The sequence below is a fragment of the Perissodus microlepis genome, chromosome 10 (genome assembly GCF_051167445.1).
Source record: "Perissodus microlepis isolate ML-2025 ecotype Zambia chromosome 10, ASM5116744v1, whole genome shotgun sequence".
NCBI lineage: Eukaryota > Metazoa > Chordata > Actinopteri > Cichliformes > Cichlidae > Perissodus > Perissodus microlepis.
Window position 1 is genome coordinate 32188172 of NC_140470.1, and position 24168 is coordinate 32212339.

General features: G+C 44.2%; 2 protein-coding genes across 3 annotated transcripts; one reads left to right on the top strand and one right to left on the bottom strand.

Annotated features, from left to right (window-relative positions):
- Nucleotides 1-949: 949 nt before the first annotated feature.
- ap4m1 (adaptor related protein complex 4 subunit mu 1) lies at nucleotides 950-17575 on the bottom strand. Of its 2 annotated transcripts, none has more exons than XM_084941028.1 (16): nucleotides 17246-17575; nucleotides 16679-16737; nucleotides 16381-16466; nucleotides 15844-15950; nucleotides 15610-15706; nucleotides 14255-14365; nucleotides 12923-13000; nucleotides 12330-12392; nucleotides 12037-12103; nucleotides 10970-11023; nucleotides 9074-9180; nucleotides 8628-8719; nucleotides 5070-5114; nucleotides 4505-4555; nucleotides 2524-2641; nucleotides 950-1406 (listed from the first exon to the last, which is right to left on the bottom strand). In XM_084941028.1, the coding sequence occupies exons 2-16, from the start codon at nucleotides 16734-16736 to the stop codon at nucleotides 1215-1217; spliced, it is 1326 nt and encodes a 441-aa protein (XP_084797154.1). In that variant the 5' UTR covers nucleotide 16737; nucleotides 17246-17575; the 3' UTR covers nucleotides 950-1214. The 2 variants fall into 2 exon arrangements, with proteins under 2 accessions (XP_084797154.1, XP_084797153.1); XM_084941027.1 differs by having other exon boundaries at nucleotides 16679-16740.
- Nucleotides 17576-17751: 176 nt separating this feature from the next.
- On the top strand, nucleotides 17752-23575 carry rbmx2 (RNA binding motif protein X-linked 2). The gene is made up of 6 exons (XM_084941033.1): nucleotides 17752-17881; nucleotides 18714-18829; nucleotides 19835-19886; nucleotides 19959-20088; nucleotides 22495-22678; nucleotides 22766-23575. Exons 1-6 carry the CDS (start codon nucleotides 17877-17879, stop codon nucleotides 23173-23175), a joined length of 897 nt encoding a protein of 298 aa, XP_084797159.1. The 5' UTR covers nucleotides 17752-17876; the 3' UTR covers nucleotides 23176-23575.
- The last annotated feature ends 593 nt before the right edge of the window (nucleotides 23576-24168 follow it).

Sequence of the window (24168 nt, forward strand, 5' to 3'; positions counted from 1 at the left end):
ACCAAAGTGCCTTAAACTGTATTCTTTTTCATGGCCACCAGGGGGCCAATGAATTCTCATCCTGTGGACCGTTATCTAACCTAGTGGGCCGTGACGGTACTGCAGGTGTCATAGAAATTCAGTTTTAATTTACTTACAAAGTACAATTATATATATTTATATTAATTTATGTGAACTTGAAATGCAGGAGAAGTTTGTGTCCTAGTGACAGATGGGTCACGTTAGCCTTAACACTTTGCATATAAACTGCCAATGCTAATGGGTAACATTAGCACTTTATAGCCAACAGACTGATTTTGAATAAAATTGTCATGTAAATGCTTCACTCTCTCACGCTTTGATCAGAGTGGAGGTTTGAGATTGGGATGTTCTGGTTTTGCAGCACTCCTGACTTTGGGAATCGCTGCTTTGGAGAAAAAGCTTTAACTGCTTTTTTTACGAAGTCATTGACTTCTGCAGAGTAAGACCGGTGACCTAAGCAGAGGCTTCATCACATGTGCTAAGGTGGTTTCGCCTTTAACCCCCACTGATGGTAATGACCCATACCAGCGACTGTCAGGATCGACTCCAAACAGGTTAAATACCTAGGACTCTCCACCTCTTGTTTTAGAACTGAAGGAGCTCCTCGGATGAGACGTGACATGTCTTTACAAACATAAAGAAGTCACGCTGCCTTCTTTTTCCCCAAACTTTAGGACTAGCAAAGACAAACAATGTCAGATTAAACCAGTTAGCTCCTGAACATCAGCATGGACAGCAGGTGAAGGAATTCACTAGTTTAAACTTTAGTTTGAACTTGAGCAAAAAGAACACAAGAACTAATAACAGGGATTGTTTATAAAGGCCTGAATGGAAATGTAACAGCTGGCTCTTCACTTCCAGGATGCTTACATCCTCATCATCAGCGCCACCATCCATCCATCCTGAGGAAACAAAGAGCTACACAGTGTCCTAAAGCTCAATTTTAATTTCAACTTTATGTCATGCCTAGAAGGTTAAATGCAAGGAGGACAAAGAGAAGTGGAACTGGTCACCGAGCAGAAATGATTCAACTGAATCAGCACATAGCTCCGATTCTGCACAAACCACCAAACACAGAGTCACAAAAGGATGAAACAGCGAGAATCACATTTGCGTTATTGATGTCACGTGTCTCGTCTCCAGTCCTGTGATCAGTCAGTAAGATCATCTTCTCGCTGAGGTAATCCAAATGTTCAGATCCGGATCGTGTAGGAGTCTGAGTGGGTGACGTATCGGACCCAACGCTGCGAGGGGCCAGGCTGGATGGGCGACAGGCGCAGGAAGCGGATCTGCAGCCCCGTGGCAGTGATCTTCGGCAGCTCAAAGCTCAGACCCACCGGACCGACCTCCAACATAGAGGCCGAGCTGAGGCTGGGGACCTCCAGCTGAAAACAGGGGGGACAGAGGTGAGGGGTGGGGGTGCTCGTTAGTTAATCATTTATATGTTCATGTGATAACTTGTTATCTTTCACACAAACTATAGGCAGCCGAGGTTTTCAATATCACCTCACACCTGTCTGGAGATTCGCACAAACATTCACAAACCTCTCGGTAAATTCATATTTTTCCCTAGCGACCGGTGGTTGCCGGGCGGTCACTACCAGCCTTCAGGCCTGTGTGAGCAGGCGTTTAGCCAGCGTGACGAAGTAAAGCTAAACGTTTCCTCTATTAATATTTCTGTTTTCTAGGAACTTTTTAATCACATTGATGGTAATGAATCAGATTAGCGTGTTTTCACGGGACTGTGCGGTCATGTGAAAACACGCCATACTTGTTCAGGCTTTTTCCAATTGGACTGTCTGTTTCCTTCAATCAAAGCACAAATCTAAAACCTGAACTGTTTCTTAGGATTAGACACATCACTGCACCATCCTCCATCTTGATTTCAGTGATCACATGACCATTTTGCCTCTTGTTTGGAGGCAGGTGCCACAGAGGGAGGATGTCCTTTCCTAAATCTCTGACCGATCAGCACGCTGTAACAGAGGGCGTGAAGCACGAAGAATAACGTGTAATTGGAACTCCCGATCATTTTTGTCACTGCTGTGATGGCGGCCATGTTTGCGCTTCGTTTTTGTGAAGCTGGAGGAAGCGGTTCAGTGTCGCCCGTCTGTAATTACATTTATGTGTTTGAAAATTACATTTCGACCTGCATCACAAGAGTTTGTGTATTTGATTGTTAGTATGAACAAATTTCCAGATATTCCAGGCGTGTGTGGTCACCACACACGGGGCGATCGTGGCTCAAGAGTTGGGAGTTCGCCTTGTAATCGGAAGGTTGCCGGTTCGAGCCCCGGCTCCGACAGTCTCGGTCGTTGTGTCCTTGGGCAAAACACCACTCCACCCTACTGGTGGTGGTCAGAGGGCCGGGTGGCGCCAGTGTCCGGCAGCCTCGCCTCTGTCAGTGCGCCCCAGGGCAGCTCTGGCTACAATGTAGCACAATGTAGAATGTGTGGATGACTGAATGTTGTGTGACGCGCTATACAAATACAGGCCATTTACCTTGAACAGCGCTGAGAGCTGTGTCCCTCCAGCGAAGCGAGCGATCTGCCAGACGACGGCTCGGCTCTGCGGCTTCAGCTCGGCGCTCTGATCCGGGCTGCTCAGCTCCTGCGACAAACTGAGCAAACAAACAAACGTGAGCGGCTCCATTCACACCTGACAACCTGCTGCAAACCACACACCACCCCTGCCAGAGGTCAGAGGTCACCTGGCTGCTGTTACAGACATAATCTCAGTGTGCGGCGGCGAGGCGGAGAAGCTTTCAGACATGATTTGATTGGTAATCCTGACGGCAGCTTTCAGCTGATGTAACCGTCATTTTCCACAATGCTGCTCCGTCCATAACTGAACTCTGTGGTCGTTAAACTGACCTCAGCTCTCCAGTCACGGCGAGCGTAACGTCCAACAGGAAGGACGCAACGTTCATCAATCACTCGCAGCTGTCGGCAGCAGTTTGTAAAGCAAGGCCTCAGATGAGACTTCATTCTGATTCAAGCAGCTCAAAGCCGTCTGGAGACATTTGGGAAACATCAGACTTTAACCTCCTAGGACCTGGCGTCCACATATGTGGACGTCACATTTTGGGTTGTCTAGACCAAAATACTAATTTTGCTCTACAAGGGCCTGATGTCCACTTACGAGGACGTTATGCTGCCACTATTCTATCAAAATGTAAAGCGAATGTCCTCATACGTGGATCTCATTTTCATCAAAAACAAAAATCAGGTAATTCTTTGTTTTTACATTCATCGGGTCCCAATCAGGCCAAATAGCAAAGAGAAATCAAAAATGCCATGAAAGAGTTCGTGTCTTAGGAGGTTAAAGCTTTAAACTTTTGAAACATTTTTCTTAAAACTTCGTGATGAAAACTTCATCGCTGTGAGTTTGCCACATTAACACAAGCTGTACAGAAACCACCTCAGCTCACACCTGCTGTGGAGAAGCTGGAAGATTTACGCCTGGATGGAGCGAGAAACCACGACCCCTCTGCCCCCCGGCCTGAATGCTGGCCAGACTCTTCTGTGTGGAGCTTGTGTGTATTCTATGGTATTCAATGCAAGTCGGGCTCCACGGTGCCGGGCACTGAGCACCAGAGGACGTCGAGCCCTCGGGCCACCCTCTTCTGATTGTTTGCTCAGAGATGTTGACGTCAGCGACCTGCTGGGATGTGTGTCGCTCTGACAGCGCTCTGTTCCTCCTGACACAAAGCAGCAGATACCGGCCCTGCTGATGGGTTAAGGACCTGAGACTGTGCTGGGAGACACAGCAAAGAGCTGGACTACCTGTGCAGCCTCCACAGGGTCCAGGTATCACCTCCTGCTAGCAGCAGTGACACTGCGACTAGCCAAATGCAAAGTGTCCTGTCACAGTGTTCCTGTTTAGGGTTTGTCTCGTTGTTGGCCCTCTGAACCTGATTTACCCCCCGATCAGTATCCCTGATGCTTCATTGAAATGACGGCACAGTGATTAAAAAGCGGCCCTGTAATCTTTCTGATCAGTGGATTACAGGGATCTGATCATGTGATCTGCGCTGAGTTTGACAGGCTTTTAAGGAAATTGATGTCTTTATGATTTTACTGGTTTGGACTTCACATGACGTGAGAACTTAAACCAACACCATCACTGCTGCCTGTACGTCACTGGAGGCGTGGTCACCTGTGACTGTGCAGCAGGACTCTGTGTCTCGAGGCCCTCCACACATCGCTGACTTTGATTTCCGTGACTTTCCTTAACAAATAAGAACCGCCCCTCCTACTTTGCTAATGTTGTTTTCCATTTAAAACACTTCTAAGAAGAGCCGCGATTTCTTCACAGGCTCGAGGAACTCTCGTCTGGCCTTGAGCTCCCTGTTCGGGCAGGTGTCAGTGACGTGCAGAACAACAACAACTGAGTCACATTCAAATCGAAGCGCCGGCGCTGTGTTTACATACAGACTGATTTCCATGAGAAGCAGCAGCTGGTTTGAATGGCAGCGCCTCACCTCACAGAGCCTTTGGGGACGGGGATGGTGGCACACACGTTGATGGCGGCGCTGCAAAACAAAACAATGACATCATCATCGTCGTCATCCTGATCTGTCATTATCACTCGAGTGCTGCACTGACGCCTCAGCTCGGTCCTCGCTTTGCTTACAGTGATGGTAAAAAAAGCTGTTAAAGCTTTTTCTCCAAAGTAACATTATTCTGCTCGTTTCCCTCCTCAGATCACAATAATCCTTCTTTATCTTAACAGCTGAGAGGAAAGGAAGGAGACTCAGATATCCTCAAACTCTAAAAAGACTGGATCCTACACTTCCCATCATGCCTCTGGATTGTGTGAGCCCCTGCTGACTGCTTCCCCAGATTGAACTCTCCTTTTTAATTTGGTGCGCTGGCCCTTTAAAGCGGCGTCTGGCCGACAGCAGCTCGTGTCGTTTCCAACACGGACGCCGTGAATCATTCAAACACACCTGCTGCACCTGCAGACGGCCTCAAGCAAACATGTCTGCTGCTTCCATCGCAGCACCTGAAGCGCTTTCTGTGTAAATATGTGGGATGCAAACAGACCTCTTTGGTGGTAGATCGCAGCGAAGCTTCATGTACATCAGCAGCCTGCAGAGAGGAGAAACTCGTTCACACAGAACCTCCCAGAGTTAATAAAACCAGCTACAACAAAACCATGATGGTGCTGAGTAAAGCTGTGAGCTGTGTGATGTTAGTGAACGAGCTGATCTCCCCAAGGTCAAAACTAAAGAAATAAAATAAATAGAGAAGTTTTAGTCACCAAAAACTGAAACACAAAGACTGCCAGTAAACTGTGATGTGACTTTACTGAAGGTTTTCTTGTACGCTGATAAAATGAAAGAAACACAGAGACAGGCTGGCAGGTCAGCAGGTTAACTTTAGGTTAATGAGCTTCAATAATCAGTTTATTCTATGCTTCAGTTTTAAGTTCAGTTACAATTTAAATACACGTTCCTGAGCTAAGGAGCTAAAGTCCTATACTGCAGTTCCTCTAATGTCCACTAGAGGCTACAGCGGTGAGTGGGTCCCCACACCAGAAACAAACATGTTTACAGCCTGAAACACAAACTCTTCATTCTCTGCACATCATTTCACACCTGTATTTTATAACTCATGTGTTTAAACTGCATTAAGGGTTATAGTTTCCATCAGGGGCGCGTCGGTGCTTTTGGAGCATTTCTATAATAATCCTGCTGTCAGGTTGTTGGACCAACGCACCTTTCAGGAAGTCTGAGCTCCAGTTCTGGTGAAATTCTGGGACGTTAATTGGACGTTTTTTAGCATCAGTTTGCAGATGGGATGCTGCAAACTGAAGTTAGGTAGCTTTAGTTGATATGATCAACAATCATTTGCATATTATTGATCATGAAACTGAGCTCACGGCACCATTGTTCATCAGTGGAGTTATTTCACTCATTATGCAAATGTGGAGTTTATAAGGTTGGAAAGCTGCAGTCAGCTGAGACTGAAGAGTCACCAGGATGATGATGATGAAGAACAGTATCCACTCTCTGGGATTCAATGATGGCTCAGTATTCCCCCTCTTATCCAAATACAGTCACATGGTTACGGTGTGACAGTCAGCACTGCACAGCCCTGTTGGGTAAATCTGCTGTCAGCCTGATGATGGACTGAGTTTTGTGCTCACAGCTCTCACACTGAGGCTATAAAGCAGGGGCCGCAACCCTGGGCACCCTGGGTTAACTGATGGCACAACCATAGCTGGACTGGTCCGATGGTGATTTTTCGTTTTTATGGGCCGATGATTTTTTTTTGTAACAGTATAAACAATGAAAGCTGGTGGATTGGTCAGGATCTGGTCGATGTGTAAAAATAAGTCAGTTGTTTGGTGGTGGCTATGGTGGAGCTTCCACAGAGGCCAGCAGGTGGATGAGAGGAAGGGGAGACAGGAGGAGCAGAGACCCGAGGCGGCCGCCGGTCCGAGCGTCAGGTGAACTGAACTTCAGGTAAGAAGTTATGACCTGCAGTCTATCTGGGTCAGATATAAACCAAGTTTAGGTGGAGTTTATTTTTGTTGTGCTGACTTTTTACTGTCAGTTACAATAACTCGTACTGCGTACTAACGAGCATGACGGAGTTTCTATACAGCTGGGTGGGTGCTATGATGTTACTGATAGTGAACTTTATTTTATTCATAAGGTTAGTTAGTAGAGTTGCCAACCGTCCAGTAATAAACAGAGTCGTCCCGTATTCAGAGAAAATATTACGCGTTTCGTATTGAGGTGAGAAGGAACACAGTTTGTCCCGAACTTCAGCTCGAATGGAAAAAGACACAAAGCTGGATTTATTCTGTCTTTGTTGCACAGCTGCCTCTTCTCCTCTCATTCTCCCCCCTCCCTCTCCTGTTGCTACTTCAATCATGAAACTGATCAATGATCAGCTGATCGGCTTTTCTTTCTGCGCCAGAAAGAAGAAACCAGCGGATGTCGCGCTAACAACAGCAGCACGTTTAAGCTTGATCAGCTGTTGTTAGAGTTTATTTAATATTAATTTCTAGTATCAGCTGATGTTTGCTGGAGCCACAGCTGTAAAGCTGCTGGTCATGATGTCGGTTTGGATATGTGGTGAGAGGGAAACATGAAGATGAAACCAGGAGATGTCCTTACTGAATCATCAGAGCTGAACAGGTGATGGAGGAACAGGTTTACCTTTTAGGTGACATGAATGAGTTGAAGGGAAGTAATGAACTGTTTCTGAGAGACAAATAACACCAGGATCCTTTTCTAAGTAGCTGACAGCTGGTAACTGTGCAGCAAAGTGTTGCCAGGGGTCCAGGTGGGGCATTAACAGGGAGAGGGGGGCACAAAGACATACTTTCTTATTCTCATTTAAAATGTCTCGCTTTTATTAAATAATTATCTGAATCTTACAACCAAAGTTTTTATCTGATGTAAAATGTATAGAAATCATACATGTACCAACAAGACTGAACATCACTGTCACCACAGCGTTGGCTTTCATTCAAAGCTTGCATGTTCACCTGCTGGACGTCACTACCTGACAAGTTTAACTGTCTTCAGAAGATTGCAGAGGCCTTATTGACAGTGTTTGGCTCTACATGTCTGTGAGCAGATTTCCTCTCACATGAGTCCTCAGGCAGCCTCTGAATGCTGGACACTGGGAGACCTGTGTCTCTGAGTGGGAGCCCAGAGATCACATTAACATGTGTGTCTCTGTATTAACAAACATGCCATATTGGCCCAGTTTATTTTTCTTATCATTCTTGTGAGGAGACCATAAATAGCATTTATACAGTTCATTTGCTGTTATGGATAAAAAGTCTTTTTTTGTTTCAAAGTAGCTGATAACTATTCGCTGATAGCTGCCAACATCTGAACAAATATAATTCTATAAAGTTGTTCTACATAGTGTGTAACTGTTAATATAGAGCGTTATTCAATTTATTGCTAATGCAGTCATATGGCACACTGACCTCTGAGGAAACTTTAGATGGCACTCATCATCAGAAAGGTTGCCGACCCTGCTATAAAGGATGAAGCTGGCGGCCGCATGTACAGGAATAGAAGGCGAGCTGCACTAAAGCAGCAGGAAACGATGGAAGAAAGCCTGTTAACAGGGTGTAGGCTGAAAACTGCTGGAGCAGCCTGCTTCCTGTTTTCCAGCACGTTTTTCCCTTTATGGCCGTTAAATGTCAGTTTGAGCTCAGGGAAGCCTGGAGTGAACAAACGGGTGAAGAATCAGGCGAATATACCTGAAAGGGGGCGCCACCCTTTCACAGATCAACCCTCACCTGCCTGCAGGAGGTGAAACACCTGCTCAGACTGTCTGCCCTCTGCTGGCACAACTGTCCAACAACAACCCTCACCCTGTTCTCAGAGCAGGACCTGCAACCAGCTGCTGAGTGAGCGATGTGTCCGTCACTCAGCATTCACCTGTTTCATGTTTGCATAGTATTTGTTTAACTTACAGATTTTATGAGAATCGTTTAAGGAGGCCACGGCACATTTTACCTGGGGAGTCTGAGGAGACAGTGCACCGCTGGAGCCTCTGCTGGACGTTAGAGGAACTGCAGGTTTCTGAACCTCATGTAGTTTGTGTCGATGTGTCTGAAGGTCCTACCTTCCTCCGTTGTCTCTCTCGATGGTGGGGAAGAGTCGGAAAGGAAGCGCAGACGGCAGGTCGTCGCTGAGCTGGTACTGCATCACAGTTTGCTGCAAGAGGAGGAGATGAAGAGCGTGAGGAGCAGTCGAGAAACAAACTGCACACGCTCAGAGTTCAGCCTGATTTGATGATGTGAGTGAAACGTTTCAGTGTTGCTCGTGTGTTACAGACAGAAACCAGAGCGCGCTGCTGACGTAACCCTGAAACTACAACAGGTGAGTGCTCAGGCAGCTCCTTCATGCGACTCTGATGGTGCTGAGGAGCAAGCTCTCTTTCTGCAGGCAAAGCTGTCGCTTCCTGTTAAAAGGGAGTTTTTCCTTCCCACTGTCGCCAAAGTGCTTGCTAATAGGGGGTCATATGATTGTTGGGTTTCTCTGTATGTAATATTGTAGGATTAGGATCACCTCTCCCTGGCTGGGACACAGTCGGAGGATCCGAAGGCTGTCAAACTCGTCCAGCCGCACCGCCTGGTGAAAGCTGCACTCGTCGACCCGAACGGCGGCTCCGTAACCTGAACAGGAACAAACACGGCAGGTCACACACCCCCTTCATTTTAACCTGCACATCCTCTCGCCTTAGTGATGGGAGTCCATCCAGATGTGGAGCCAACATCATGACCCACAAAAAGACTGGGTCACACTGTTGTCTGAAAAACATCACCGACTAATCTGAATCCAGACTTTTCAGGATTCGGGGACTCCCAGAGTAGTCCCGACTTCCTGCTCAGATTTTCAGTCATAACCATAAACTGACGGCAGCCGCAGTCCGGACTCTTTAACCAGCCCCGCTCAGTACGTGCCGACTTCCAAACCTTTAAATCCACCGTGAAGCTAATAAGCAAATAAATACCAAAATAAAGACGCATGCATCTGTGAAAAGCAACAACACAAACAGCAGCAGGAAATGAAATCTCTGAGGAAATGAAGCCGTGCTGTTTTTAATAACACCGACAGGATGAAGCACGTTCAACGCTGCTCTGTGTTTATGAGGACGGACATCGTGCACGGCTCAGTTTGTCTTTCTACTCACACGTCACTTTGATCGCTGAACAAAAACACGGCTGCAACATTTCAGCGTTTCAGCATGAAAAGTGTATTACAGTTCGTGTGAATCAGGTCAGAAACACAAATAACTATGAAAGTGAGTAACAGAAACCTTCACCTGCAGTCTGACCTGGGTGCTGATGATCACTGATCACACCACTAAGTGTGATCACCTCTATAAGGTCAGTTTGCTGGTCTGCAGCATTAGACAGTCCTGTCAGGACGTCCCAGCGACTTCACCCCGAGCTCAGAGCGTGTAATGCTCAGAGAAACTGCTCAGGCCTCAGCACGCTAACAGTCAACGATCATGACAGGTTTGTAAGGGCTGTAGGAGAAAGCCTCTTCTCTGTAAAAAGAACACAGCACCATAGATTAGATGAACTCTGTATACCAGAGTATTCTAGTCACATGTGAGGCCATCTGTCCCACAGATAAAGCTTGGACCAAACTGGGTCGTCAACAGGACAATGATCCCAAGTACAGCAGCAAATCTCCAACAGAACAGCTGAAAAATAAACCAATCGAGCTGCAATGGTCCAGTCAAAGTCCAGACCTGAGAGAGCTTTGCATGAACGAACAACTTGAATACAGAGTGGACCAAAACCGCCCCACAGTGATGTGAGAGCCTGATAAAGTCACACAGAAAACAGTCACTGCAAATTAATGCTGCTTAAGGAGGTTGTAGTTGCTGCTGACTCAGTTCTTACAGAACTGCAAACAATAGTGAAAAACTTTGCTTTCAAATTACTTGTCACTTAGAAGTGTGGCAGCACTGCTCTTCTTCTTCACGGGCAGCACGGTGGTTAGCACTGTTGGCGCACAGCAAGAAGGTCCTGAGTTCAATTCCACCATCATGCTGGGGTCTTTCTGTGTAGTTTGAATGAATGCGGGAGTGAATGTGAGCGACCCTGAAAAGGAGAAGCGAATGGATGCTCTTCTTCATATCTAAGCAATATCAGTTAAATCCTGTTTCTGTGCAGACGACACGGTTGTCTGTTGTTTATCCCCTTCACTGGTACAAACTCACAGATCCCTGCAGTCCATCTTTGTCTGGTTCTTTTTTCTTCTTCTTCGCAGGTTAGAATAGTTTTAATGTCAAATCTGTAGGCCAGGCTTATACGAGCCTTTCTTCTGCCTGTTCACTCACTACTGAACACAGATCGTGGACTTCATATGTGCTGCATTTACTCTGTGATGACAACATAAAATAAATACAATAAACGAATGAAAGTCTGCGATGTGATTGTGCGTTTTTACCTCTGAGCTGAGACTTGCCGATGCTGAACTCTTCGTTCAGTCCGATTCGCATCTCTGTTAAAGAGACAGCACAGACACACCGAACTGAGACGAGAAGATGACATCGCTTCAGACTTTAGAGACAAAGAAACAAATCACAAGTATTAACGTATAAGAAGTTTATTTTGATATTGTAATGCACATTTTTGTTGTACTGGTTCACTCGGTGCTGCTGGATTAGTTTAATTCAGATATGAGGAGAGCTAAACAAGAAAAAAAACAAAACCTTCTCTTTAGAGGATATTGGTGGGGAGAGTCGAACTTCTGAATCGTAGGTGAAGTGTAGGGATCGAACAGCAGCATTCATGAAGCAGATGGTTCCTGACTGGGTTGCTGTTCTGCTGGACGAGAACATGAACCCGGACTGTTCACGTTCAGGTTAAGTTAGCAGTGTTGTTGCTGTCATGCTGTGATGTCTTTACTGTTGCTGAGTGTGAAGATTAGCTGCGACTGAGGAAACCTGACCTGTGCTCAAAGTTCAAGGTTTATCTTTATTGGCTCATTATGACGCGTTTGTTCACATTATAATAATAATAAACACAACAACAACAAAAAGTGCATCAACACCACTCAGAATAAACGAGACGCAGCCTTTTAAAGGCTCGCCTTTTCTCATTGGACTGGCTGCTGCGTGCGCCACCTATGACATCATCAACCTTAATGACAGCTGTGTGTTTGATTGTCTGTGCGTTTCTCTGTTTGATGGGAAGTTGCTGGTACGACTTCACATCTCAGCAAAACTGAAGACTGATCTGATTTGTTTCCTCTCGTTTAAACGAGTAAAATCAGGAACTGAGTCGACGGCGAGCATCAACTGACTTTAAATCCTCCAACTCACTGGAGAACATACGATGCTTCATCTTTTCTTTAGCACTGCTGATCCTTGGAAAGTCCACAGTTTCAGTGCATCCACTCAGACACATCTGACAACGGATGTGTCTGAGTGGACGGGACCAGCTGATTGAACCCTCCATAGACACCACCTGTGTGGTGGCTCGCTGAACCTCTTTTTGAGTTGCGAGTCTCACCTGAGCAGCTCGGCATGTAGCACTTCACTCTGATCTCGCCCTCCACATCTGCCTTCATCAGAACTCCCTGCAGCACAAACCAAAGTTCACCACACCCAACAGCTCTGCACAAAGTTCTTTGTTTTGGTTGATTCATCTCAGAAATCTTTCGTAATTAAATGTTTTTTGACACTAACACATTCCTCAGATTATTCCGTCTTATTTGTTGCGAGTCTGAAACTGCACCACAAACACTTTTGGCCATTTTTAAGCTTTTCGGGTGTGACTGTTCTTCTCACGCTGATGTTACTCACGTTGGAGCCGATGACGACCGTCATCCTCTCAATCACGTCCACAAATATCTCGCTCTTCCCTCCCTGGAAAACACACACACAGACCAGATGATCAGAAGCCAGGACATGAAAAGTTCTGTTTTTTTCCAGGAAGTTTTCAGTCCAGCTGGGACCAGACTATTTACTGAAATCTGACAGTTTCAAACCTCCCAACCTGCTTATAAAACGGAGCAAATGGCTCAAAGTTCCCATAAAAACTGACCTAACTGAACTTTTACTAACTCATATCTCAGCGAACGACGACTGCCTCACCCTCAGCTTTAGGTGTTCTGAATGTTGGTTTAACCTTCGTCTTAAACTAATCAGCTCATCTTCTTGGAAAAATTAAAGAATATCAACATTTTTACACCAGAAACAAAAACATGTATATGAATATAGATCGCCTTCATTTTTTGAGGCTTGTTTATCTAAAAGATAAAAGCACACTCCAGGGAAACGAGCCCACAGATCATCCACAGACTTGAAACGAGAGCAGCTTGTTCTTCACTCGTCTGTCAGGCTGTCGGCGTCCTCTCGCTCAGGTGTTTCCCTCCCACAGGTGTGTGGGGTTTTACCTGCTCTCTGCTGGACTGGATTGGTCTGGTGGCTGCAGAGCTTGGAGCCACTTTGCTTTGCTGCGTCTCTGCTCCAAACTGCAACGACAGCAAACAAATAAAAACAAGGTAAACAACGCGGTGAATGCAGACTGTCAGCTGACTGCAGAATGAACACTTTCAACTAAAAATAAAAATCCATTAAAGCTCCACGAAGGCTCTGAGGTCTTTGTTCCAGCACAGTTAGCTCTCAAAGGCAAAAACATACAGAGAAGTGTTTCCCCTAAAACAGTAAACTTTACAGCGGGCCTGTCTGCCAGCTGCTTTGCAACCCGCCTCCACCCCAAATACCCTCAGTTTCTCCTGGTGTCTGATCATCGCTGCTGTCACTGCTCAGTAAATCTTGGTGATGTGATGCTCCTGCTCTCAAATAAACTCTCTTTTCTTGCTATAAAATAAAGGTGAAGACGATAAATCAAACTTGCCTTCTTGAGGCAGACGAGCACAACCTTACTAACTCACAGAGCTGCTAACAGTCAAACAGACTGAAGACAAGACATAATTAACTTTTACAGCCCAGTTTGATCAGCCAAACATTTCTCCTGGGGATCTTTACTATCGGCACAGACACGTTCCCTGGATGTTTAACAAAAACCAGACACAGGGGCTGATGGGAAACCAGGAGTGCTCAGAAACATAAAACAACAAGAAAAAGTTGTATTCAGCAGCAGAGCTAATAAGAGTCGTGCACTGAGGAGGTCAAACCCGTCTTCCCGTAACGTCCAGCCCTGGGTGCACAGACTTAAGGTCACAGATTTGAGGAGGAGCCCAGCGCTGACAGAGTAATCCGTCCTTAAACCCTCAAAATTTGGAGGAAGAAAACAAAACAGGCAGTTGTGTCGAGACATTATGGAACCAAGAAGACTGACCTTAAAAACATAGCTCAGATTATTTTCTTCGGCAGGTTAGACGACTCTAACATCGTCTGCAGTTCATCCAGAGCCTCATTAAGACCAGACAGCTGGAGGAAATTACATCCATCCGTGTGTCTAAGGACAGATTTACAAAGCACGGAACGGACCTCGGCTCACATATTTGTTTTCTGCTGCCTTAGAAAAAAAGCCCAAAGCCTCTGACTGTGAAGCAAACGTCCTGAACACCTGATTCAGCCGAAACTCCTGTTTTTAATCCTGTTGTTATGACAGTTCTTATTTCTCTGGGCCAAATCACCTTGAATGACCTGAAAACAAACATGTGACTTTGATGCCTTCTGAGGACAGATGGCTGCGGTTCCCCTCGAAGCTATTAAATGTCAAGAAAACAAAGCAAGCAAGTGAGGTGGTGCTACCGTACCAGGCCGACATTGCTGAGGTCAAACAGGCTGAACGGCCTGGAGGTGACGGCTTCGGTCTGGATGAAGTTCTTCAGGACGTCAGAGGACGTCGTCTGGATGTAACCGTAGTCCTGACAGACAGAAGGAGAGGAGGGTGTTTACACGAGCAGAGGTTCATCAAAAGAAAATGTGACTTAGGCTACGTTCACCCTGCAGGCGAAAGCGCATCAAATCCAATTTTTTTGACCCTATGCGACCATCTATCCGATCATGGTGTGACAGTGTGAACGGCACAAATCCGATATTTTCAAATCCGATCTGGGTCACTTTCGTATGTGGTACTGAATCCGATACATATCTGATGTTTCAGAAAGCGACTGCTGTTTGATGGTCATGTCGCATTAAATCCGTCTTTTACGTCACTGACACAAGACAGACGCCAATTATCAGCTCCTGAGAAGACACCGCGAACGCTTCCTGGCCATCCAGCGTAGATGTCAGTGAAAGTGTTGGGAAGACAACGTTGGAGAAACGTGAACATTTTATTTGTACTGTATAATCTGCAGATTCTGACAGAAATCTGCAGCTATCCTTTGAAGCACCGCTCCTCTAAAACAGCAATAAGGATCATTATTAGGTTATTTACATTATTATGTAAATAACAAAATAACTTAAAGCAAAAATTGGGAAACGTGAAGTCCGAAGTCTTTATATTAAGGCCATCAGTCAAACAATATTGTTGCTCTGGGTCTAAACAGAGCCGTTGTGTGTGACGTCTTCTTTTGCGCATGCGGCCGCTTTGAGCGTTCACACTAGAGCGCGTTTGCTGTCACATTTTATTTGTAGTGTGAACGAGCAGACAAAATAATCGGATTTGATCAAAAAATCGGAATTGAGCATTAAGACCTGCAGAGTGAACGTAGCCTAAATGCTTGTTTCCCTCTAAGAGAGATGGAGCAGGAGGTGCTAAATCTGCACTACAGAAGAAGAGGAAAACATGCTGCTCCACCCACAGCTCATGTTTTTACTTCTTCGCTGTAAACCTGAGAGATAACGAGCTCCACACTGCTTCCACTTCCACACCAATGGGAAAACTTTCATATAAGTTTGTCCGATGTGAAAAACGACTTTGGATAATTGGAAGAAAATTCATGGGAAATTAATGAGATCATGAACTCATCAGTGAAGCATTAACAGAGGTCACAGAAAAAGTGCGATATGTTCATTTTCACAAAGACTTCTTCACAATCAGACCGGAGTCTTCCCCAGGTGGATATCTGTAAGAGTGCAGGTTTGAGGCTACGTCCTTCTTTACATATATTAAAACTTTACAGCACCACCTGTAGCCAAAAGGGGTGGCAGCACAGAGACTCACCACGATCTCGTCCAGCAGCTCGTAGATGAGGGCGAAGTTCATCTGCACCGACTTCTCTGATAGGCTGCCGCAGTAATCTTTAACCAGAGCTGCTAACCTGCAACCAAGAGCATGCTCAGTCAGCTCAGGTGTGCATAGACAGGAGCTGTAACACCATCAGGTGCAGAGCCTCAAACTGTCTGAGGTCACAGCCATCCTCAAACACAAGCAGTCAGCTTACGGATGACCTCATACCTGTTGAGAAACTCGGTAATGGTGAACGGCGAGGAGCCCGCCGTGGTCGTGGCGACCCAGTACAGTCCTCCCTGCCTGATGTGGACGAAGTAAATATCCTTATGATTCTGCAGGAAAACAAAAGATGTTTAACCAGACATGAGGAGAAAATAACTGGCATTATAATCAAACATAATGATTCCTTCTTCTGAAATCTGAGAACAACCTGCTCATTGTTGGTTTAAATGTTTTTAATTATGAGCTGACTGGACAAAGTCCGGACAGAGAGCAGATGTTGCTGCATTGCAACAGCTTTTGCAGGAGGAAAGCTGACCACGTCATGGAAACACTGGGAGCTACATAAAATGAACCAAAACAGACACCAGAACATCATGTGGAGTCCGAGTCATTCACACGGACCAATAATCTAACTGCTGTGAGGTTAACTGTTCTAACAAACCCTTCAAAAAGTCTGAGCTCCACTTTGTGTGTTTGGATGGTCCTGAGCATTAATCAGCAGGTATGCGTCTCAATAAAAAGAAGCCATAATTTATTTACCATGACAACCGGAGGCTGGTCTCCGGTCAGCGCCGTGACCTTCTCGTAGAAAATACTGACAATGTCGTTACCAGCTTCTCCACGGACTGGTGGGTCAGGTCAAGGTTGATGTTTACACACAAAATAAATAAAGCATATTTTCAGATTCAGAATTGTCCCCATACAACCGACAGTATGGAGGTCCGGCACTGCCGAAATATATTTACAATTAAAGTTTACTTAATGGGGGACTAATACAATTATTCATACAGCTTTCATTTGTCCTGAGCTGTTTCCAGCTGTGGGAACAGAAGGATACAGTCTTTATAAATGAGATGGTCCCCCTTCGAGGACAAGATGAAGACCTGAGAGATCATCCTGCTGAGAAACACACAGGAGAAATAAGAAAATAATAATCGTCTTTATTTACTTATATGAATTCATTATGTTGCAAACAAAAAAGGCATAAAGTGACAGAAATCGGTAACTAAATAAAAACACTGAAAAGGAGATAAAATCAAGTACAATCAGGAAAAAGTTGTTTTTTTAAGAGGAGACTTAAAGTAAGTACCTGAGGCCACGATTTGATTTCCTCAGGCAGATCGAAGCCTCAGAGCTCCTCATGCAAACACCCAGGTGACAATAAAATATTTCGTCCTTAATCAGCTCTAATGATTCTTATGCCGAATTTGATTTTAGAACCAAAATAATCCGAGAAACCCTTAAATGTGATTTTAATGCGTACATGTGCTAGAAGAAGTGAAAAAATATTTTAAAATGACGGAAACTGTAAGCGACCTCAGTCTAAAGCCATTAGCATGCGGAAATTAGCTTTTCACGCTCATTTTGTAAAGCTGAGGTTAATAGCAGTTACTGATTTACTCACCCACAGATGGCCTCCGGGGAAACAGATGTAAAAAAAAAAAAAAAATACAAAAGTAAAAAGGTTTCTTTTAACCCTTTTTTTTTATCCCTAGGAAGCCATGACTGGCGAGGAAAGCTAATTTACTGATGGTAACTGGAAATTCGAGTGAGCGAACCCAGCATATATTAACTCAAAACGGCAAAAATAAGATGTTAAAAGGTGAAATTAAAATTTAAAAAAGTTCGTTTGTAAGCTAGCTCCCGGCTATCCGGGTAGTTGACACACACACACACCACAAGAGCATCTCAGTTGACAGGTTAGTGTTTACAAACCGCGTCATCAGCTCGCAATTAGCGCACAGCGCCACCAGCAGTGCGGGAGGATAATTTAAGTGAAAATCCAGTTAAAATATTTAGAAATGTAACCCCATAAATAGCCTTTATAGCTACATCGTCTTTCTATCAATATCAATTAGTGTCACTCACACTAATGACAGTTTAGATATTTAGCCGTGTAAATGTAGCTCGTTTTAAAGACATCCTAACAGCAGGGGGCAGCACTAGCAGAGGCGGAAATTCAAACGGAAGTTGTTTCTGTCAGTGAGATTAGCCATTTTCAGCACAGCGTTGATGTACAAACCGTATAGTTGATCATGAAGTAAGTAATTATTTTCTTATTAAGCGTTTAATTTAAGTTTTTTTTTATCGTTTACTGAACAATGATAACTATTCGGTAATGATTATAGCCATTCGAAAATGACTATTCGCTACCCAAAAGCGATTGTTTGAGTACTTCTTCATGTACAATCTCGTCTCCCAGATTCCATTCAGAAAACCTGAGATTTTATGTTTATTTTCCACCAAGTTTCCCCATAAAACAATCAGACACACTCTCTGCGGTTATTATACAATTACAGGAGCCTTATTTCAATTCGGCATACAGTAAAATAGCATAAAATTAAGCTTGGACCAGAGTTTGAAGAGGTGATCATCGCCTCCTGTTTTGGCGATAGGCGATTTTCTTTACCGTTGCGGGATGTGTGTTAGCTCACTAAAATAAAAACGAATCAGAGCTTCACAGAGCACAAACACCCGTGTTGCGTTCCTGTCCGCGTGTTCACGGGGCTTTAAATCAGTCATAATCTGAATGGAGTTTGGTCTGTAGAAACAGACGCCATTAAGCTCCACATATCTGGAATCAGTGGTCTTAAAATCAGTTCTGTTTGTGCCTTATGTTTAGGTTTAAATTACATTTCTTTTATATTTTACTGTTTATGGCTTATGTCTTTTTATATTTTTGCCTTTTTATTATAAACTCATATATGATTAAGCTCATGTTTCTTCTCCAAATCCTCAAATTTAGCCTTGCAGAAATAAAACTTAAACGCTGGGTTGTAAGAGATGAAAGCAGATGACTGTCACATATTAATTACAGATTATGAACCAGGATTCTGAAAAGGAAACACTTTCTTTTCTCTCTGTGTTTTCAGTCCTCTAACGAAGGTGAAGCTGATAAACGAGCTGAACGAGCGTGAAGCCAGCCTCGGGGTCAACGAGTCCGTTTCCTGGCACAGCGAGTACAAAGACAGCGCCTGGATCTTTGTTGGTGAGACTGCGTGACAAACTGAATAATCCACAGATGAGCAGATAATGAAAATAATCATTAGTTTAAAAGTTGAGGGAAAAATGTAAACTGAGAGGAAGTAAAGGCTTTTCTTTAGAAGCCACATCCTCACATGACTGAATCATTCACCATCCTTTGCTTCTTAGCTGACAGGTGGTCACCAGTCTGCCAAGGTCATTGGTCAGTCAGGGATTTCCTGTGCTCCCATTGGTTGTCATTTCTACTTCAAAGTTTCTGTCACTGCAACACAAACTCTTCCTGATCGGCTTAAGCTCCATATGTCATGTATTAGTAAGCTTAAGAGGTTTTTCATAGACCGATATTTCATATGTTCCAGATAAATGATCGACGGGTATCAAAAAATGGTCCCTACGGACCAATCAGATCTCTGGAAAATGACTTCACTCAATCTGGAAGATCCATGAGACATCTCAGATCGTGTAGTCTGTGTTGAAAATTCCCACTTAAAATCGAATACAAAAACCCTCAGACCGCCTTAAAATCTGTACTCTGAGTGATTCCAGCGATGGTGAAGCTGCTGTTCAGAGATCTAATTGGTCAGGTGATGGTGAGTTCCTACCAGCTGATCTATAATCTTGAACATCGCGTGCTGTGGAGCAGGTTAGCTGTGCGTCATAAGCATAAGTTACTGAGGTGGTAACAATGAACCACTTTTGTAACACCAAAGTGAAGCTAGTTTAAAAACCACAAATCCTGTTTCATAGTCACACCTCTGGAGAAGGGGTTTGATGAAGACTTGGCTTTTTGGAAATATTCATTTTACATTAAATACTCTGAACCATTACCAACCATGGTATCTTCAGCTTTAATAAAGGTGTTTATACTGGAAATAGCAGTGTTGTTTTGTGTGCATCTGCTGGATGTTTTGTGTTGTTGCAGTGTTTATGTTACTGACATTAGTGATGAAGTACTGAAAGGTTTTTGGAGAATGAATAAACAGCGTTTTGGATGTTTTGTTTTCTGCAGGAGGGTTTCCATACGAGCTGACTGAAGGAGACCTGATCTGTGTCTTCTCTCAGTAAGTACCTCATAATTTCTTAACTACACTACTCACAGATGGGGAGCACCATGATTCACTTTGTCCTGTCAGGTATGGAGAGATCGTCAACATCAACCTCGTGCGTGACAAGAAGACCGGAAAGTCCAAAGGTTTCTGTTTTATCTGCTATGAGGACCAGAGGAGCACCATCTTGGCCGTCGACAACTTCAACAGCATTAAGGTGAAAGGACACACTCTGCTGCACTGGTCTAAATCTCATCTGACTCATAGGTTGCAGTTTGTTCCTGTTAACACAGAAGTCAGTCATGGAGGTCTACAGGGTCCTGTGTGTCTAATAGGGATGGGTACCGGTATCCGGTGCCATGATGGCATCGGTTCTGACATAAACGGTAGTAACCAGACCGAAAAGCAGCGCACATTTCGGTGCTTTATTTCGGTGCTTTTTTTTCCTGAGCTGTGATACACTTTAGATTCTAGCCAATCATTTTACGTTTCCGAGGATAGTAGGCGGGTCCAGGTACGTACGTTCTTTTAGAGCAGAGCTACAGGCGAAGCGGTCAAAGTCTGGCTGTACTTCACAGCAAAATATGCAAACTCAGCAGCAACAAGTGCTTTAAGCTGATACTGTGATACTGTCAAAGGAGGTAACACCTCAAATCTGATGAAACACCTGGCGACGCATAGCGTTTTTTTTTAAAAGCCAAGAAATGCGCCGTATTTGATAGCTTGCTGCGAGACCTCACATCGAGCACATCTACTGCGGGTGTGGTGCCTGTTATCGGACCCGGAGTTAGCAACATCCCCCAAGAACCCGAAGAGGAGAGTCCTGGCCCCTAGCCCTGCCAGTGTAGCAGAAATGATGAGGATGATGATGCAGCAGCAGCCGTTCTTCTCTGCGTGAGTAGCTTAATGTTGTTCGTGTGTAATTTACGTTGAGTAGGCTAACCACGTTATTACATTAATGCATGTAAGGGGAACTAGCAAACATCATCATAGCTACATGCGGCTGTCTTCTTGTTTGATGGCAGATGCTCCCTTCACCCTGGCCAAAAAGGCTAAAATGACCAAAGAAAAAGTGGAAAACAGTTAAACATGAGAGGTTTTTGGACAAAGTTTGTGTTTTTTCCATTGTTTAAGCACTGCTTCCAGCCAAGAGTGATACCATATATGCCCCATGGCTGCAGAAAAGGCTAACATTGTTATCTTTTTACAAAAAACAGCTGAACATGAGAGGTTTTTGGACCAATTTTGTGATCTCCATTCTTTAAGCACCGGTTTGAGCACCGTTTAAGCACCAGCACCGTTTCAAAAGTACCGGTTTGGCACCGGTATCGGATAAAACCTAAACGATACCCATCCCTAGTGTCTAATAATACTGTTTGTGTTATACAGGAAAACACTACATCTGTTTTCATTGATATGCAGATGATACCCAGCTATATTTATCCAGCCACCAGATGACACAAATAAAGTTAAACTACAGTTTAATTATTTAAGAAATCCTGGAGTCATGTTTGACCAGGACATGTCCTTCAACGCACATATTAAACAAATATGTAAGACTGCTTTCTTCCATTTGTGCAACATCTCTAAAGTTAGAAATATCCTGTCTCAGAGTGACGCTGAAAAACTAGTTCATGCATTTATTACTTCCAGGCTGGACGACTGTAATTCATTATTATCAGGAAGTCCTAGAAACTCCCTGAAAAGCCTGACCTTGTAGTACCATAATCACCCTATTAGAGCCTTCGCGCTCACACTGACAGAATGACTTTAGATCCTGAAGAAGGTTTTTCGAGGGTATCGGGCACATGAGGCCTTTTTGTGCTTCATCCCTTTCAGTCACTGTACTTGAGTTTTACAGGGAACAGCTGCAGAGATGATGATCCAGGTTTCTTAAGAAATTGTAAAATTTAGGATGTAAAGTTGTGTCATCAGCGTGGTCTGTCCGAACTATGATGAGGAACATGTGAACACTAATGTTGTTTTAATGTTTTAATGGCCCTGAAGGAGTCGTGGCTACATGATAAGCCACCTGACTCATATGTAGATTAAAAGGTGGCCGTTCATGTCCTCGAGCTTGTTGTGAGCAGACATCTATCCCACATGGTCACATGACCCAGAATGCAGTTTTTTTTTCATTTTTTTCCAGCAAATTATCAGAAAACGAAAACATCCAGAGGGTTCGATCTCCTGTGTTGACAGAAAACCTTTTTCCTGGGAGTGTTTTTACTTTGATTTTTATATTACAAGAAGCCAGATCATTCCACTTCATGATGTCAGACTAGAGAAACAATCATGAACCTCATTTTCCTACATGGATGTGAGGCAGATGTTACACAGCAGATGACAGATTTATTTAAATACTCATATGAAGGCATGTTCTATAGGAGCGGTTAGTAAAGGCTAATCTCAGCCCTGGCTCAGAGACTGAAAGATGAATTTTAATTCCTGTTTGTTAATGTTGTTGTCAAGTGTGAGTCTGCAAACGTGTGAAGCTGAAGTTAATGTAGGTAAACTATCAGCTGTTTGTGACGCGGTCACTGCTCGCTGGTTGTTCGATTGACTTCAGGAGTTTAAAGGTTCCAGTGAGTGTTGATCTCTGACTGTTGGTTTGTGCTGTCAGATCAAAGGTCGCACGATTCGCGTTGACCACGTCAAAGACTACCGACCCCCCAAAGATGGCGAGGACATCGACGACGTGACCAAGCATCTGAGGGAGGAGGGCTGCGCTCCCAAAGTCGGCGAGTCTTCCCCCTCCTCTGAGGATGACGAGCAGTACGCCGTACCTGTGAAGAAGCCCAAGAAAGGTGAGGTCACATCCTGTCATGTGAAACCCGCCTGACACAAGATGAGGTGGATTTTTATTTATCTTCATTCTGCGCTCTCTGTTTCAGACAAGAAAGAGAAGAAGAAAAAGAAGAAGGAGAAGAAGAAGGACAGGAAGAGCAGAGCCTCTTCTTCATCACCACCTCCTGTTTCAGTCAGAGTCAAAGAGGAGAAAGAGGACACCGGGTACGACAAATACAACCAGAGAGGGCCGCCGCCAAAGCCAGGAGGACAACCGAATGGACAGACGGCGAGACACAACGAGAGACTGAGAGGGGAGGAAGAGGAGGAGAGGAGGAGGAGAGACGCAGATCGGCAGAGAGAGGAAGAAAGGAAGAGGGGTCACGAGAGGGAGAATGACAGAAGCAGAGATAATGATAGAAGACGAGAGACGGAAAGAGAAAGAAGAAGAGACACAGATCGGGACAGAGATGACAGGCGAAGGGAGAGAGACAGAGACTATGACAGGAGGAGGTAGACAGCACGGACAGAAGGACAGACGCAGAAGAAGAACATGGCTAAATACTGGAAGAAAATAACAGACATGATGTTTAAATCCAAGCTGAAATCAACACAAATGAATACATTTTAGTCCATTCTTAGATATTAATTTGATATTTCGTTTCATGTCAGCCTTTACTTTTATGCATTATTCATAAATGAAAATGCTTCTGTATCCTGTGTGAGCTCTGGAAACATTCAGCCCAGCACTGGTGTCACTGCTGGGCTCATCGCACCACAGCGAGTCTTAAGTTCAGGTTCTGTTTAAACTTTAAGTGAAAAACTTGAAGTCCACACGTCTGTCTGACAAAACGTTGATGTTTGTTTTACTGGAAAGAGTTCTACAATAAATAAATATTTCTAGTTTTTGTCATGAACTCATTTTAAGCCCGTCCTGGTGACATCACGATGATGCCTCAACAGTTTGTTTACATTTGGAAAAAGAGTCACATAAATGAAAAAGACTTTGTGATTTTGTGCTCCGCTCAGAAAAAATAATTTTAATGGAAGATTTAAACATTCGTGTAAATGCGGAAAATAACATCAACAGTACATTTAATCTATTAGTAGATCGATTAGTTTACTGATATAGCACCAAAGCACCAACAGTCACCTCAAAGCACATTATATTTTAATGTAGAGCTACTACAGTAATGAGGTCTACTCTCTGTGCCATAGAAACTGAACATCATTTAATAATAATCCCTGAAGCCCTCTTTTATTTCTTAATAACATTAAAATCTACAATAATGATTCCACAGCAGTGGGTAACATACGTCATCGCAGCAGACGACTTTCTGAAAGTGCTGTCACTAAGTTAAAGGATTGGATTTCTTGTTGCTGTGTACCACCACAGCTCAGAGCAGCTGAACTCGCAAAGAGATTGATCATGTTAATAATTTTACATCTTCTGTGCAAGGACTCTGGATACTGGGTCCTCTGAAAACAAATGCCTCAGATCACAAGTACG

Coding starts and splice junctions, on each gene's coding strand:
- rbmx2 (XM_084941033.1), top strand. Junction 18,830..19,834: donor CAGCGCCTGGATCTTTGTTG/GTGAGACTGCGT, acceptor TGTTTTCTGCAG/GAGGGTTTCCATACGAGCTG. Junction 22,679..22,765: donor TGTGAAGAAGCCCAAGAAAG/GTGAGGTCACAT, acceptor TCTCTGTTTCAG/ACAAGAAAGAGAAGAAGAAA.
- ap4m1 (XM_084941028.1), bottom strand. CDS start 16,736: ATGATCTCTCAGGTCTTCATCTTGTCCTCGAAGGGGGACCATCTCATT. Junction 15,707..15,843: donor ATTACCGAGTTTCTCAACAG/GTATGAGGTCAT, acceptor TCTTGGTTGCAG/GTTAGCAGCTCTGGTTAAAG. Junction 11,024..12,036: donor CTACATGCCGAGCTGCTCAG/GTGAGACTCGCA, acceptor TCTCTTTAACAG/AGATGCGAATCGGACTGAAC.